This window comes from Gopherus flavomarginatus, chromosome 1 (assembly GCF_025201925.1).
Source record: "Gopherus flavomarginatus isolate rGopFla2 chromosome 1, rGopFla2.mat.asm, whole genome shotgun sequence".
Taxonomy (NCBI): domain Eukaryota; kingdom Metazoa; phylum Chordata; order Testudines; family Testudinidae; genus Gopherus; species Gopherus flavomarginatus.
This window is the reverse complement of record NC_066617.1, coordinates 201,493,591-201,509,108: the sequence shown is the minus strand read 5'-3', so window position 1 is coordinate 201,509,108 and position 15,518 is coordinate 201,493,591. Positions and strand designations below refer to the sequence as shown.

The 15,518-nt window shown below is 43.9% G+C and overlaps 1 protein-coding gene across 13 annotated transcripts in view; it reads left to right on the top strand.

Annotated features, from left to right (window-relative positions):
- The first annotated feature begins 651 nt into the window (after positions 1 to 651).
- The window catches only part of SYNJ1 (synaptojanin 1), a 120,126-nt gene continuing 105,259 nt past the window's right edge, over positions 652 to 15,518 (top strand). For 11 of the 13 annotated variants that reach the window (XM_050956101.1, XM_050956140.1, XM_050956129.1 and 8 more), the window contains exons 1-2: positions 676 to 717; positions 2,266 to 2,411. In XM_050956101.1, the coding sequence (XP_050812058.1) occupies positions 2,288 to 2,411 (124 nt within the window). In that variant the 5' untranslated portion in view covers positions 676 to 717; positions 2,266 to 2,287. Of the gene's footprint in view, positions 718 to 792; positions 878 to 2,265; positions 2,412 to 15,518 lie in introns of those variants that run through there. The other 2 variants (XM_050956072.1, XM_050956149.1) reach the window with 2 other exon arrangements.

Genomic DNA, 15,518 nt, shown 5'->3' with positions numbered 1-15,518 from the left:
TGCCAGCACAGGGTTCTTCAAACAAACACACACAAATAAGCTCAGCAGACAGCAAGTAACCCCCAAACGCATCCTAGAGAGAGCCATGTAGCTGATGTTTTATTTAAAGAAAAGCCGGTTCTCCCCTGATCCCAGGCCTCCAGGCCATGAGGTTTTAAAATCCGAAGCGCTGTCAAGCCTGCAGCAGGCTCCCCTTGGTCAGGCTGGTTTCCCAGGCCTCAACCCCCAACCCAAGGCTGGGCGAAACACTGCCCAGCCCTGCCCGCTCCCACTCACCCCGGGCTCAGCCGGCCCCCGGAGGCGGGTTCCCGGCCCGCTCGCTCATTTTAGACACACATTTAACTCATATTCCTCTCCCCGTGTCCGCCCGGGGCGACCACCCTGGCCCCCTGACTGCCCCAGCGCGAGGCATGGGGCGGAGCCGATACTCCACCCCCAGCCAGGCCTGCAGGCTGAGGCGCGGGGGGGGGGGTATCTCGCGCGCCCCTCCGCTTGGAGGCTCGTGAGCACTTATACAGGTGACAGCAACGGCCCCGTTTTACTACCTCGCGCACCCAGCCCCACGCGCAGTGCAGCTCTCCCGCTTCGCCCCCTCCAACTTCCGGTCCCGGGCGGCGCAATGCGGAAGAAGCGGTCGGACCAGAGCGGAAGTGAGGTCAGCGCTGTTGCCAGCAGCAGCTGCGGCAGGAGGCGCCCCTGGAAGTGGCGGCGAAGCCGGTGAGGGGCCGGGGCGTTGGACGCTGCGCTGTCACTGGGGCCTGGGGCAGAGGGAGGCTGCGTGGCTCAGCCCCGGGTGCGGCCGGCGCGGAGCTGAGAGAAGCGGCGCCGCAGCAGCTGCACAAGATGGTGGATCCTTGAGCTTCAGGCCACACGGCCGGTCTGTCTGTCTGGTGGGGGAGGTGTTTGGTCTGTCTGTCCGTCCGTCCGTCCGTCCCCGGGGGAGTGGCGGGCCGGGCCGGGCCGCTTGTCTCTCAGCTCGCGGGTTTGCCTGTCTCTGCCCTGGGGGGGGGCGGCTCTGCATTCTCCTCCCGCGCGAGCTGTTCACCGCGCACGGCCCCTGGGCATTATCCCAGGGAGCCCCGAGGGGGCCGCGCTCAGGGTGACCTCTCCCGTGTCTCGTCCCTTCCCCTCCCCGCCGCTGCCGTTCGTCCTCCGCGACGCCTCTGGCCCGGGGGCAGGGGGGCCTAATCCGAGCACGGCAGAGGGCTCTGTGCCCGCTGCGCCCCCGCCCCCGTGAGGAGGCAGGTAGATATCGGGCCCTTTCTAGAGAAGGGAATTGAGACATGGAGAGGCTCAGGCGGTACTGCTAGGATAAAAGGTAACCCAGATGTTTTAAAAAGGCACGTTAGCTTGCTAGAATAGTGTTCTTTAGTTTACTTTTCCCCTTTTGTACTTTCCCCTTTCCTTTTTGTTTTGTGTGATTAAAATTAGCCTAATGACTGAGTTCCCTTTTATTTATAGTCTCTCTTTTTAGCGAGTTTCATCTTCAGGTTTCTAGACAATTTCACTAGCCCAGTGTGCTAATGATTGAGTCATAGTAAATATTATAGAGGAAGGTTTAAATCCAAACAAACAACAACATTCTGCGTCCATTAAAATGACAGTAGTACCAAAAACTCTTCTGTCACCACTAGGTTTTGTAAAAATAAACCGCTTTGGGGCTTAAACTATTGACAGTGTCCCTTTCCTCAGAGTCACTAATAGGTTCCATTTTTAGCTCTATCTGAGCTCCCAGTCACCTACTTTCATCATTAGGTAGTTGTCACTCTTTGCTCGTGTTGTCAAGGACTCCCTCTCATCCACATCCAAGGAAGTGGATATTCACCCAGAAAAGCTCATGCTCCAAAACGTCTGTTAGTCTATAAGGTGCCACAGGACTCTTTGCTCCTCTCATCCAATAAATCATAGTCTGTTAAATAATGTTTGTGAAATGGTTTTGTTAACTTGGTGAAATTTGCAAATGAGCTCTTTTAAAAGTTGCTTATTTAGGTGCTTATGTTCTAAAAAACAATTCATGTAATGCTTGTCTATAAATATCCCTTCAATACATTTTTCTGAGCAAACTGAGCTTTGTCCTAAATCATTCAGCCCTTGTGTGAGTTCTGTCTGTGTTCTTCATATTTCATGTCTTCACCCTTCTTCTCCACCCCACTCCCAATTAATACTCTCTTAAAATACCTGAGTGAGGATAAGAATTGGGACTGCTTTGCAGTGAGAACCCTGAAGGTACACAAGCTTTCACTAACGTGGTCTTGTATTGGACAGGGCTGCCTCTGATAAAGGAGAAATGGCTTTCAGCAAAGGATATCGGGTCTACCACAAACTGGATCCACCTCCATTCAGTGTGATAGTGGAAACCAGAAATAAGGAAGAGTGCCTCCTGTTTGAGTCTGGAGCTGTGGCTGTCCTCTGTAAGTCAATATGTTTTATTTAGTACAATGTGAAAAGTTGACTGACATGAAAATGCATTCTATCAACTATATTTTTATTTATATTTACTTAACTTACAGAAGATGAAGATGACTTGTTACATCACTTAGTCTGTTCTTTTCCCAGTGTTAGATTATTCTCTTTTATACAGTAACTAGTGTTCAGTCTGCTTTAAAATGAGTAAAATGGCAAGGCTTTTCTACCTGCTTAAGAGAGAATTCTACAGTTTAAATGACTTTACTGTCAAAGTTTATGTTGACGTTTATCCTACATTTTTTCTGTATTTATTTAATTCTGTTACTCCTAATTATATTTTGTTCATCATAATATAAACTCCTCCTCCTCTGTATGTGCCATGAAGTTATTTTTCCAACTAGTCAACTATTTCCTCACAAAAATTCCATATTTCTCATTTCTGTTTATTATCTAAATTTGTTTGTTCTCTCTGATCTCTGAAGGCTTTCATTTCTTAATCTTCAGTTTTGTTTGTATTATTGCTTTGTCTTGTTACTTTCTATAACAATATATTGTCCATTTCTATTCCTGAGGCCTGTTAAGAAATCACAAATGTGCATATATGCAGTACATCTTAGATTACTAGTAAGTAAAAATTTTTTGAAGAAAGGTATTTTTACATAGCAATCACTTTTTTATAAATATTCAGTGAAGACTATATAAAATGATCAGTGTAATTTTCACATGAAAATATTTACTGTTTTTGATTCACTTAATTGCTCACAAGCATTTGGCATCTGCAGAGTGACATTCAATAGATGCAGTTGTAGGTCTATAAGCCATTTCAAGGCCTCTTCTGTGATGTGGTGGATATCATCCAATTCACCTTTGAATCCATGTTTGGAGTACTGAATTACGATGTGTTTGATGGTTTGGATGTTATCACCGCAGTTGCCTGAAAATGAGTCTTGAGTTTACACTTGTGCATCAAGTAGTTGTATCTTCCATGGTTTGTTCAGATGCAGCTCAATGTGGTCGAAAGTCTGCATGGCAGGTTGAAATTGTGAGGGCGGCTTGTTGGGTCTTGTTGGAATGATAGATGGGGTCCAGATGCTTTGCCATTCCCAGGCTGCATTCATAGACATGAGGTGGTCATGAGTTTTCATGATTTCAGGCATTGTTGGGGTATGTTATCCATAATCTGTGAGATGGATGGTCTGGGTAGTTTTTGGTGCATTTAAGTTCTTGTGCTGTGGCTATATCTCTGTGGATACCTGGAGATTTGATGTTTGCTAAATAGAAAGCCATGGTAGAGGTGTAGAGTTCCTGTGATGATTCAGCTGCCCATCCACAAGTTAGGCATGGAAACTTTTTTGTCCACGCCGGTGCGCAGTACTCTGCAACTTAGTATGCCAGGGCCAAAGCCAGTTTTTGTAGCAGTTGATCCCCAGCTTGTTCCCACTAACTTCTGAATAATGTTGACGTGAATCTTTGCTTTAGAGGCTACTTTTTAAAGTTAGTCATGAAAGGTGAGTGTGTGGTCAAGAATGACATTGAGATATGTTTGCTTTGCGTCATAATGCACAGTTTCACCACAAAACTCAACAATTAGTGTTTTGTGTGATGCTGTTGTCAAGGTGGAAAGTAGAGACTACCTATTTGGTCTCAGCTGCAACTTGCCTCCATGATCTTAAGGTCAGATGTAAAGGTCACTTCAAATTCTTTAAAGCTATGGGCCTGAATTGCGAGTGCCAGATCATCAGAATACACAAACTTCTGCGCTATCATTTCAGGCATATCGCTCATGTATACATTGAAGAGTGTTGGAGCAAGTACAGAGCCTTGTGGTAACCCATTATTCAAAGTGAGCATCTTGCTGGCTTGACTTCTGAGGTACAGTATATGCTCATGGTGTTCAGGAGTCTGAAAATCTGCACACAGGGGATCTCTTTGGCCAGCTTCAGTAGCAGACAGCCGTTCCAGACTGTCATATCCTAACAGATTGATGAAAGCAGTACTGTTCTTGAGTTTTCATTGGAATATAGCTTTGATGTTTATATTGAGGGCCAGGACCTGGTCACAGCAACTTCTGTGGATTCCAGCTTGCTGCTTGGGTTGGTGTGCAACTGCTTGGGCCTTATTTGGTTTAGAATCATATGCTCCATCACCATGTAGGTGGTCCTCAAGAAAGAGATTAACCTGTAACTAGAAGGATGATCTGCAGGTCTTCTAGGCTTTAGGAGTGCAATAACCTTGGCTTTTCTGCACACGTGGGGATTTCACTGGTCTTCAGGATGTTGGTAAAAAGTTGCATCATCTATTTCCATGCCAGTGAACTCAGGATGGACACCATCTTTTCCTGCTGCTTTTCCTAATTTCTTGCATCAATCTCCTTACCTGTGAATGGTCCAGACCATTGGAATGCTGGAGGGCATGTGGATGTCACCTGCCAAAGTCAGTGCTGGACTTGTTTGCGATACTGTTTTTGTTCACTGGCTGTTTTGATGTCCACAAAACTTTAGCAGTGAGAGCATTGACATTCATCTGCAGCCTAGTGGCATGTGAGGATTTGCAGCCCCCAGGTGTCACAGCAAGTTCTTGGCATGTCTGCTCAAGTGTATGAAGTTTAGACCTACACGTTCAAGCCATTGTTTCTGCCTTGCTGGATTCAGTGATGCCAGGAGTACCTTTCCAATTTCTAGATCTCTAGAATCATCATATTTGTGGAGGAGCTTGTGTTGCTCTGTACCTCCGGGGAACACCCTGTACCCCCATGTTCATCCCTATATGGTTATGTGGTATCCAGTGTAAAGTTTGTCATGTTGGGTGTCTTTGGAAGGCTCATGATGCACTGAGTCCAGTTGTTATAGTAATGTTATAGGTTGTGATTTTATGTATATAGTTATGAGACTGAAAATATGTCCTTATTGCTTAAAACATGCCCAGGCAAAAACTCTCCAGGAGCAGAGGGGCAGTTCATGCCTAATCAGGGCCATGTATGGGACAAGCCCAGCCCAGCCTCACAGGAACAAAGGACACTGGCCTAGGCAGCAACAAAGGATCTGTTGGACTTTTGAGTGAGTCACCCCCTTTCCCTTAGTTAGTTTGGGGCTACAACAAGGTAATGCTCACCTGAGTCTGCAAGGGGGTTTAGGAGCAAAGCCAAGAGGGAAGAAAGGACATGATAAAAGGGAGAGACGTTTGCCATGTGCGCTCACTCTCTCTCACGTCCATCTACAGACACCACCACCACGTGACTGAAGCACTGATCAAAGGAGAGAGCCTAGCTGAGCCCAGCTAGCCTGTGGTGAGAAGCATCTAAGTTTAAGGGCACTGAAACTGTTAAGATCAGCTTAGAATGCGTTTTGCTTTTATTTCATTTGCCGAAATCTGACTTGTTGTGTTTTGACTTATTAACACTTAAAATCTATCTTTGTAGTTAATAGCTTTGCTTGCTTGTTCTGCCTAAAGCAGTGCATTTGGTTTGAAGCTGTCAGACTCCCCTTGGGATAACAAGCCTGGTACATATCCATTTCTTTGTTAATTTGACAAACTCATATAAACTTGCAGGGTCCAGCGGGCATAACTGAACGCTGCAAGACAGCAGTTCCTAGGGTTGTGTCTGGGACCGGAGATAATGGCTAATATCATTCGGTTGCACAATCCAAGCAGCAGCTGGTCAAGAGTGCCCACTCATGTAGCTGGGAGCAGCTTACATGCTAGAGGCTGTGTGTGAACAGCCTGGGAGTGGGTGTTCACAGCAGAGCAGGGTAAGACTGGCTCCCAGAGTCGAGGATTGGGGTGACCTAGCAGATCACTGATCCAGATAACACCAGGGGAACGTCACATAGCTCTTGGCTCCCTGTAGTCCAGCAAGGAGTGTACGATGATTTGAGTCCCTGGGGGATGTTCTTCTTTGTGGTGGAGATTAAGAGTGCAATGAAATGGTCAAAAGTCTTTGGCGTTGGGGAACTGTCGGAGATTGTGTTGTCCACGATCACAGTAAAAGTGGCCCAGTCCTCTTCTTTGATGTTCCAGCGCAGTGCTGGATTTGAGTAGAGAACTGGGATTTGAATGCCAATATGATTCAGTATTGGTCTGGGCTGGCTGTTCTGGAATTCACTGAAGACCATCTGCGATGCAGGTATTGGTGTGCCTGTATCATCTTCAGAGGTTAATGACAGGTCAGGGCAATATTGTGTACCCCATCTTGCAGAGGGGAAAATGACGCACTGTTTTGCATCAAAAAGGAGGTGCATATCATTTGCCGATGCCTAGTGTGTCAGTTCTTCACTTGCCATGCTCTTTGCTGCATAGCCCCATTGCGTGTGGTGACTATTAAAATTGCCCATAACCACAGCAGAGTTTGGTGCGTTCTGCAGAGGTGGTTGAGGCCACTGTGCACCAGCCTCTTACAGTGTCTAATTTAACTGTGTTCATATTTGAATAGTTAAAAAAAATGCACTAAACATAAAATAATTCATCCTTGCAGTAGTCCTTGTTGCCTTTTTAAATTAAACTCAGTACTTTCAAGCTTCTGATATTCTGAAGAAATGCTTAAATTCAAATTTAATCAAATCTGAAATTAAACTATCAAATCAGTAGTTTATTGCTGAGTAGCATTACAAATTCACAAACTTAAAATGTCATTATTTTTGCCATTTCTGGCAGACATCTCCATTGTGGTACAATGTGGTTAGCCTTGTAGTGCTTTTCTCAGCAAGTGATTCCCTCTTGTTTGTAAGTAGTTGTTTTATATTTACTGAGCTTCTTCCCTGTCAGCTCTGTAGACACTGAGAGAAGACATAACGGTAGGGCAAGCTCTGCCACTTCAGGCACTCGTCCCCTCATAACATTCCAGTAAGCGTAAAGATCCAGTGGGCTTATGTTGAGCGCTGCGCAGAAACACCAACCATTGTTCACACAGATCTGGTGAGGGATGAGAGGTGGTCGCTTGCTGTGCTGATCAGTGTTTTGTTGTGTGTCTGGAGTCTGCCTGGGACCTGCAACTCCTGGCGTGAAACTGACACCACAAAGAACTGAGTTCTCGGAAGCTGCCCTTAAATCACAGATGCTGACCCTTCTCCCTGAACGCCTGCATTCCCTCGTGGCCCTAGCCCCCTGAAACCTCCTCCCCATGACTGTTGCTCTCTTACCTCCAGCAGCTGCATGTAGCTCAGGCCTGGTCTACACTATGCGTTTAAACCGAATTTAGCAACGTTAAACTGATTTAACCCTGCACCCGTCCACACAACGAGGCCCTTTATATCGATATAAAAGGCTCTTTAAACCGGTTTCTATACTCCTCCCCGACGAGAGGAGTAGCGCTGAAATCGGTATTGCCGTGTCGGATTAGGGTTAGTGTGGCTGCAAATCGACGGTATTGGCCTCCGGGCGGTATCCCATAGTGCACCACTGTGACGGCTCTGGAAAGCAATCTGAACTCGGATGCACTGGCCAGGTAGACAGGAAAAGCCCCGCAAACTTTTGAATTTCATTTCCTGTGTGCCCAGCACAGGTGGCGATGCAGTCCCAAATCCAAAAAGAGCTCCAGCATGGACCGTACAGGAGATACTGGATCTGATCGCTGTATGGGGAAACAAATCTGTTCTATCAGAGCTCCGTTACAGAGGATGAAATGCCAAAGCATTTGAAAAAAATCTCCAGGCTATGATACAGAGTCCACAGCACAGTGCTGTGTGACAAGCGTAACGGACGGAAAGCCAAAGAATCAAATGGACGCTCCTGGAGGGAGGGGGGGGGGTACCGAGGACTCCAGCTATCCCACAGTCCCCGCAGTCTCCGAAAAGCATTTGCATTCTTGGCTGAGCTCCCAGTGCCTGTGGGGTCAAACACATTGTCCGGGGTGGTTCAGGGTATATCTTGTCAATTTACCCCTCCACCCCCCACCCCCCATGAAAGAAAAGGGAAAAAAAGCGTTCCTTGACTTTTTTTAATATGTCTAGTGCATGCTGCTGGTAGACGCGGTGCTGCGGCACTGAACAGCAGCATCCTCTCCCCTCCCTTCCCCAGTGGCAGACGGTACAGTGCAGAAGGACTGGTAGCCGTCCTCATCGTCATCCTGTGACTGCTCCTGGCTGGCCTCAGGTGAGGTCGGCCGAGGGTGCCTGGGTAAAAATAGGAATGACTCCCGGTCATTCCCGGCAGATGGTACAGAACGGCTGGTAACCGTCCTCATCATAGCAACTGGGGGCTGAGCTCCATCAGCCCCGCCCCCCTTTCCTGTGTAAAGAAAAGATTCTGTACTGCCTGGACTATCATAGCAGCTGGAGGCTTCTTCCCCCTCATTTTGTCTCACTAAAAAGTCAGTGTTTCTTTATTCCTGCATTCTTTATTACTTCATCACACAAATTGGGGGACACTGCAACGGTAGCCCAGGAGGGTTGTGGGAGGAGGGAATCAACGAGTGGGGTTGTTGCAGGGGCACCCCCTAGAATGGCATGCAGTTAATCATTTCTGCGGGATTTGACATGGAGCGGCTGTGCTCTCTGGTACACTGGTTCTCTAGTACACTTTCCCCATATTCTAGGCAGGACTGACTCTATTTTTAGATACAACATAAAGGAGGGAATTACCTGGGGAGTCATTCCCATTTTTGTCTTTGCGCCCCTGGCTGACCTCAGCGAAGGTCAGCCAGGAGCACCCATGACAGCAGCAGACGGTACAGAACGACTGATAACTGTCATCTCATCGCCAATTTACAATGGCATGGCAGATGGTACAGAACAACTGATAACCGTCTCTGCTATCTTGCAAAGACAAATGAATGCTGCTGTGTAGCGCTGCAGTACCGCCTCTGTCAGCGGCATCCAGTACACATACAGTGACAAAAGGCAAAACGGGCTCCATGGTTGCCATGCTATGGCATCGGCCAGGGCAATCCAGGGAAAAAGGGCGCAAAATGATTGTCTGCCGTTGCTTTCACAGAGGAAGGATTGAATGACGACATTTACCCAGAATCACCCGCAACACTATTTTTGCACCATCATGCATTGGGATCTCAACCCAGAATTCCAATGGGCAGGGGAGACTGCGGGAGCTATGGGGTAGCTACGGGATAGCTACCCACACTGCAATGCTCCAGAAATCGACGCTAGCCTCGGTACATGGATGCACACCACCAAATTAATGTGCTTAGTGTGGCCGTGTGCACATTATACAATCTGTTTTACAAAACCGGTTTATGTAAAATTGGAATAATCTCGTAGTGTAGATGTACCCTGTCATGCAGCCTGCCCTGACCACCCGCCACTGCAATCCTAGTGCTGGAGAGAGCCTGGATTTAATGTTGTTGTTTTTGATTCTGCGATTCCATCCGTGTTCTTGTTGTTGTGGATTTCATAGAGCCCTACCATGGTAGAAACTCCTTTTTTGCTCATTGCAGGCAACTAAGAGTGGAGAGAGCATCCCACTCACTCCCCTTGTTAATTCACTATGGAGGTGCTGGGAGGGAAGTCATTTTCCTGACCAGATAACTGCTGCTCTCTCTATAGTGCATAAATATTTCATGACAACGCTTATTTTTAAAATATTAAAATGTATAAGTACTTTTGTTTACTAAATGGGATATAATTGTATAGCAGCCTCCAACAAAACTCTAAACACAGGAGCTGTAGATACGCTGACATTTACTGCTAAAGCTCCGAGACCAGTGGTTTTCAAGCTGTGGTTCACAGACCTCTGGGGGTCTGCAGACTGTCTAGGATTTCCAAAGGGTCTGCACCTCCATTTGAAATTTTTTAGGGGTTCCCAAATGAAAAAAAGCTTGAAAGCACTGTCTTAGAGCAGCGGCTCTCAACCAGGAGTCCACAAGACTCCTGGATGAGAGCCGCTGCTCTAAGACAGTGCTCACTCTGCTGGGCTCTGGAGTTTTAATAGTATGTTGGGGAGGGGGTGTCTCAGATAAAAAGGTTGAGAACCCCTATCTTGGGAAACCTTAGAGAAAGCATGTTTGTGGGCTCCCTGCAGAGCAGTATAAGAGAGTGTGATAGCTTCATAGTAATGAATGACTAGAAAGTGAAACTGACTAGACACACAGTACCTTTGAATGGACAAAGGAAATATGTTTCCTCTAACCTTTCAATGATGATAACTTTCCTTGTTACAAGTAATACATAAAGTTAAACACTTTAGACATATGAGTCTTGAACTGCATTCCTTTCGTTGTTCAACAATAACTGTTCCGAACCATTCCCATTACCCGTTTCCCCTTTTACATTTTCCCCTCGACTGTTTGTTTGAATGTGTTGTCTTAAATCACACATTCAGTGCAGATACAACTTGCACTGAACACTACGTGGTCAGTGTATGAAATTTTAATGCTAGCACAGAGCACCCAACTGAAAAGCCTCTGAGCTTTTTAAGGTTAATACTTTTATCCCTTCCTTTCCAAATGGGAGGGGGATGGGTTTCTGCTAAGATGACATTTAAGGGGGTCCCGTAGGTTTGCACACCTTTCTTCTGGTCCAAGTTCAAATTTCAAAACCTGTGTGTTCTGGAAGGTGCAATGTACTGTGAGGCTGGCAGTACTGAAGCTGGTAAATGTCTTCTAAGACTCAGTACATTTCATTTGAATGTGTAGTATATCATTGACACTACATATACCCAAGAGTTACGGTTGTTAATGGAGTTGTGGAGAACATAAAACTGCATTTCCTACTTTTGTGCATCCAAGCCACAACCATTTATTCATGTTTAATGTATCATAAATTGGGATTATGAGGGAAAAATACTTTTCTTACAATTTATTCTGCAGTGCTGCATGCTATGAATTCTACAAAAAGTTACTTTGTCTGCAGCATCCAGCAAAAGTATAGTGTGTGCTTTCTGTAGTTTGAGACGATGCTGTACTGGATTTAAATGGGAATGTGCTTTTGATTTGGCTACATCTGCTAGTTGTTTCGGTTACACTTTGCAGCTATTTAGGCAGCTTTTCTGCAGGCACACTTGCAATGAAAGAGACTGTTCTTTCTTCTGTTTCCCTTGCTTGCACTGTGTGTGGAACATCTGGAGGCTTCTGGGTTGGAATGGAGAGCTTTTGCTTATTCCTTCCTTGTGATTGGAGATTTGGAGCAGTAGTGCATTGCATAACTTCCCTCAAAGAAAAGGAGAGCACAATTGCTGCTATTTCCACATTTTGAGGAACTGCTGACATGTGGATAAGAAGGAGGCTTCAAAAGAGAGAATAAAAAATGAAGGGTTAGGTCTGGAATTGGATTCTAGTTCTCTTCTGTTTTCAGTTGAAGGCCAGATCCTCACCTCCAAAGCTTCAAAAGTTTTTGATCCAGCAACTTTAGTGACCATCTCTATTAATTACTAGCCTTTTTACTTGTACAAAGCATTTTAAATACAGGCTGTATGAAAGACACTAAAATACAGAGGGATGGAAAATATATTAAGAGTTATGGCTAAACTCCCAGTCAGAAAATGATAGTTAAGGTTGTATACTGAGCTTCAATCTTGCCCCTTGTGTGGATTCATTATGGTTAGGTTTGGCAGAATTGAATTTTTTTTCATAATTTTGATAGATATCAATGTTTTTAAGCATTTTTTTTCAATTATCAATTTAAATTTTCACAGGTGTGCAAAACTATGGGGGGGTCAGACTAATGATCGTAGATGTTAAAGTTAAAACTTTATAACTGAAACATGAATTGTCATGTCAGAATATACAAAATAAACAACATTAAATCAAACTCTGAATTCTCAAACAGCATTTTTCTTACTTTGCCTATCTGTAAATTTTGATTATCATTGGTGGAAATATTTTTTCATTGGTTTGTATGTGTACCGTGAAACTGACACTTACCAATTAAAATCTAATCCCTTCTAAACCTGATTATGGTGCAGTATCACATGAGCCTGTGTTAGGTTTGAAATAAACAAACTTTTGTATTGTTATAATTCCTTAGATACAAATGTGCATCATCTTTTAATATTTTCTTATGGTTTTTCTACTTGGATTATATTCGTCATAATGTTTCAGTGTGTCTGTATTATCTTAAATATTTGATGTAAATTCCTTTTTATTTAAGGTATGTGTTCTGACTTCATAAGCATCCATGTAATATACACTTTTCAACCAGCCATTCAAATTTGCTTCGGTACAATGCAGAGGATAAGGCATTTAACAATAAAAGTAATTTTGGTGGTCTGTATGTTTCATCATGTAATCTGACAATTAGACCAAAAAATCAAAATTGTTGAAGAGATTGTTGATTGTGATAATATAATGTAAAAATCATGTGGTTGATCTAAATATTCACTTGTCTGATTGTGGTTTTGTTTCCACTAGAGTGGCAGTAGTTGAAAGAATTTAAATTTTCCAGATTAATGAACTGTAAACTTGAAGTGGTATTATTCAGACAGGTATCTTTTTATGCACTTATCTCTGATATATCTTTATTCAGAACTCAATGTTTTTACTGGTTTTCAGTATTAAAATGTAATGGCTAGGATCTGAAAAATCTGTTTTGTTTTTGTTTTATTTTATTACTTCATTGAGATCTTTGCTTTTTGATTCACTCCTCCTCCCCACAATCTTGAAATGTGTGTGGGCTGTTCTTTAAATGTCTCAGCAATGAATAATTATATCACCACAATGTACTGAACTGTGAAAGTGAAACTAAAAATCACGCCTGAAGATACAAGCTATGCTCAAAATTGCTCAATCTGTTTATTTCACTCTTTTAAGCAAAGCATAAAGATAATCTGCAGTTGTATTCCTTAATTAAACCCATCCTGCTCCCATTGAAGAGGAGCAGTGTTGCCAACTCTAGTGATATTTTTTCCTAAGGCCTCAGCTCCTTGAGTTACTTAATTATGTAAGAACTTCAGCTGTAATTCAAAAACAAAAGTGTTTTCGGTCCTCGTAATTACAAAGACAAACTTGAAAACATAAATCCTAAAGGCTCAAAAACCTGAAGATGCACAAAATGAACCCTAAAATTATTAAAGCTCTCAAGGCGGTTTTTTTTTTTTTTGATAGTCCGACACACAATTTTTTGAACCTTTTGAGGTGGTAATACTATGAATTTTGCCATTGATTTTAAACAGTAACAGTACTTGGTCCTAAATAAACTAGATGCAAGGGTCAGAGTTACACTTTTTAAGGCTCCCAAAGTATCTGTCTTCAGAAAGTGGTAGCCTCTTGCTACATAAATGTAATACTGCTTACCTGATTTACTATAGACCTCCTTCATCTTCTTTGTGACAGGTTGGATCACAGAAACCCCCTTGGGAACTGCCACCTGATGTGCCGAGACTACCTCTAAGCCCATTTTCCCTGGCAGCTTGGGGCTCCAGTGCCCTGCCTGGTTGGGCTAGACATGCTAGGCTGCTACAAACACAGACCCAGGTCTGAACCACATCTCCCAAAAGCTTCAGGCTTAACCGAAAACAGCTTAAGAAGTGTTCCTGTCTCCAACACTCAGATACCCAACTCCCAATGGGCTCCAAACCCAAAGTAAATCAGTTTTACCCTGTTTAAGATTTATACAGAGTAAAATCAAAAATTGTTTGCCCTCTATAACACTGATAGAGAGGTATGCACAGCTGTTTGCACACCCCGCCCCCCAGGTATTAATACATACTCTGGGTTAATTAAGAAGTAAAGGGTGATTTTTATTAAATACAAAAAGTAGGATTGAAGTGGTTCCAAGTAATAACAGACAGAACAAAGTGAATTACCAAGCAAAATAAAATAAAACATGCAAGTCTAAGCCTAATACAGTAAGAAAACTGAATACAGATAAAATCTCACCTTCAGATATTTCAATAAGCTTCTATCACAGACAGGACACCTTCCTAGTCTGGGCACAATCCTATCCCGTTCCAGCTCAGCTGGTAGCTAGGGGATTTCTCGTGACCACAGCCTCCTTTGTTCTGTTCCACCCCCTTATATATCTTTTGTACAAGGCAGGAATCCTTTGTCCCTCTCTGGGTTCCCGTCCCTCCTTCTAAATGGAAAAGCACCAGGTTGAAGATGGATTCCAGTTCAGGTGACATGATCACATGTCACTGTAAGATTTCATTACCCACTTGTGAGCACACTCCTATACAGGGAGACTTACAAGTAAACAGAGCCATCTACAGTCAGTTGTCCTGGTTAATGGAAGTCATCAGAATTCCAAACCACCATTAGTGGCCCACACTTTGCATAAATACAATAGGCCCTCAGAGTTATTTCATATTTCTAGTTTCTGATACATACATATAAATAGGATGAACACACTCAGTAGATTATAAACTTTGTAATAATCACTTAAGAAAAACCTTTTGCATGAAGCATATTCCAGTTACATTATATTCACACTCTAGCATATTTTCATAAAATCATATAAAGTGCAGTGTCGCACTCTCCACGTCCAACAAATTGCATGGAAATAAGTTGTATATTTATAAACTGTAATACAGTAACTCCTCACTTAACGTTGTAGTTATGTTCCTGAAAAATGTGACTTTAGGCAAAATGATGTTAAGCGAATCCAATTTCCCCTTAATATTAATGTAAATGGCGGGGGGGGGGGAAAGAGTTAGGTTCCAGGGAAATTTTTTTCACCAGACAAAAACTATACTTTATGTATATATATTAAACACACGGTATAAGTTTTTAACAATGTAATACTGTACACAACGATGATTGTGAAGCTTGGTTGAGGTGGTGAAGTCAGAGAGTGGGATATTTCCCAGGAAATGCCTTACTGCTAAACGATGAACTAGAACAGCTCAGCCCTCAAGGGTTAACACATTGTTAATATAGCCTCACAATCTACAAGGCAGCACAAATGGAGGGAGGGGAGACAGCATGACAGACAGACACACACATTCTGCGTGTGTGTGTGTGAGAGAGAGAGTTGCGCATTGCCCCTTTAAGTATGCTAACTCCACTCTAAGTAGATCACAAGATGAGACAGCCCCTGCTGCCAGCATGCTCCCATCCAGAGCCCTGTCGTGTGTCATCCCTCCCCCCGCCCCCGTTCTGTGGAAATGGGGTAAGCAAGGGGAAGGTGGACACCCTGCTATTAGCCCCCCTCTTTTTCTCCTTTTTTCCCCTCACTCCCCCCCTCCCAGCAAGCAGGAGGCTCTCGGGAGTAGCTCCAAGGCAGAGGGCG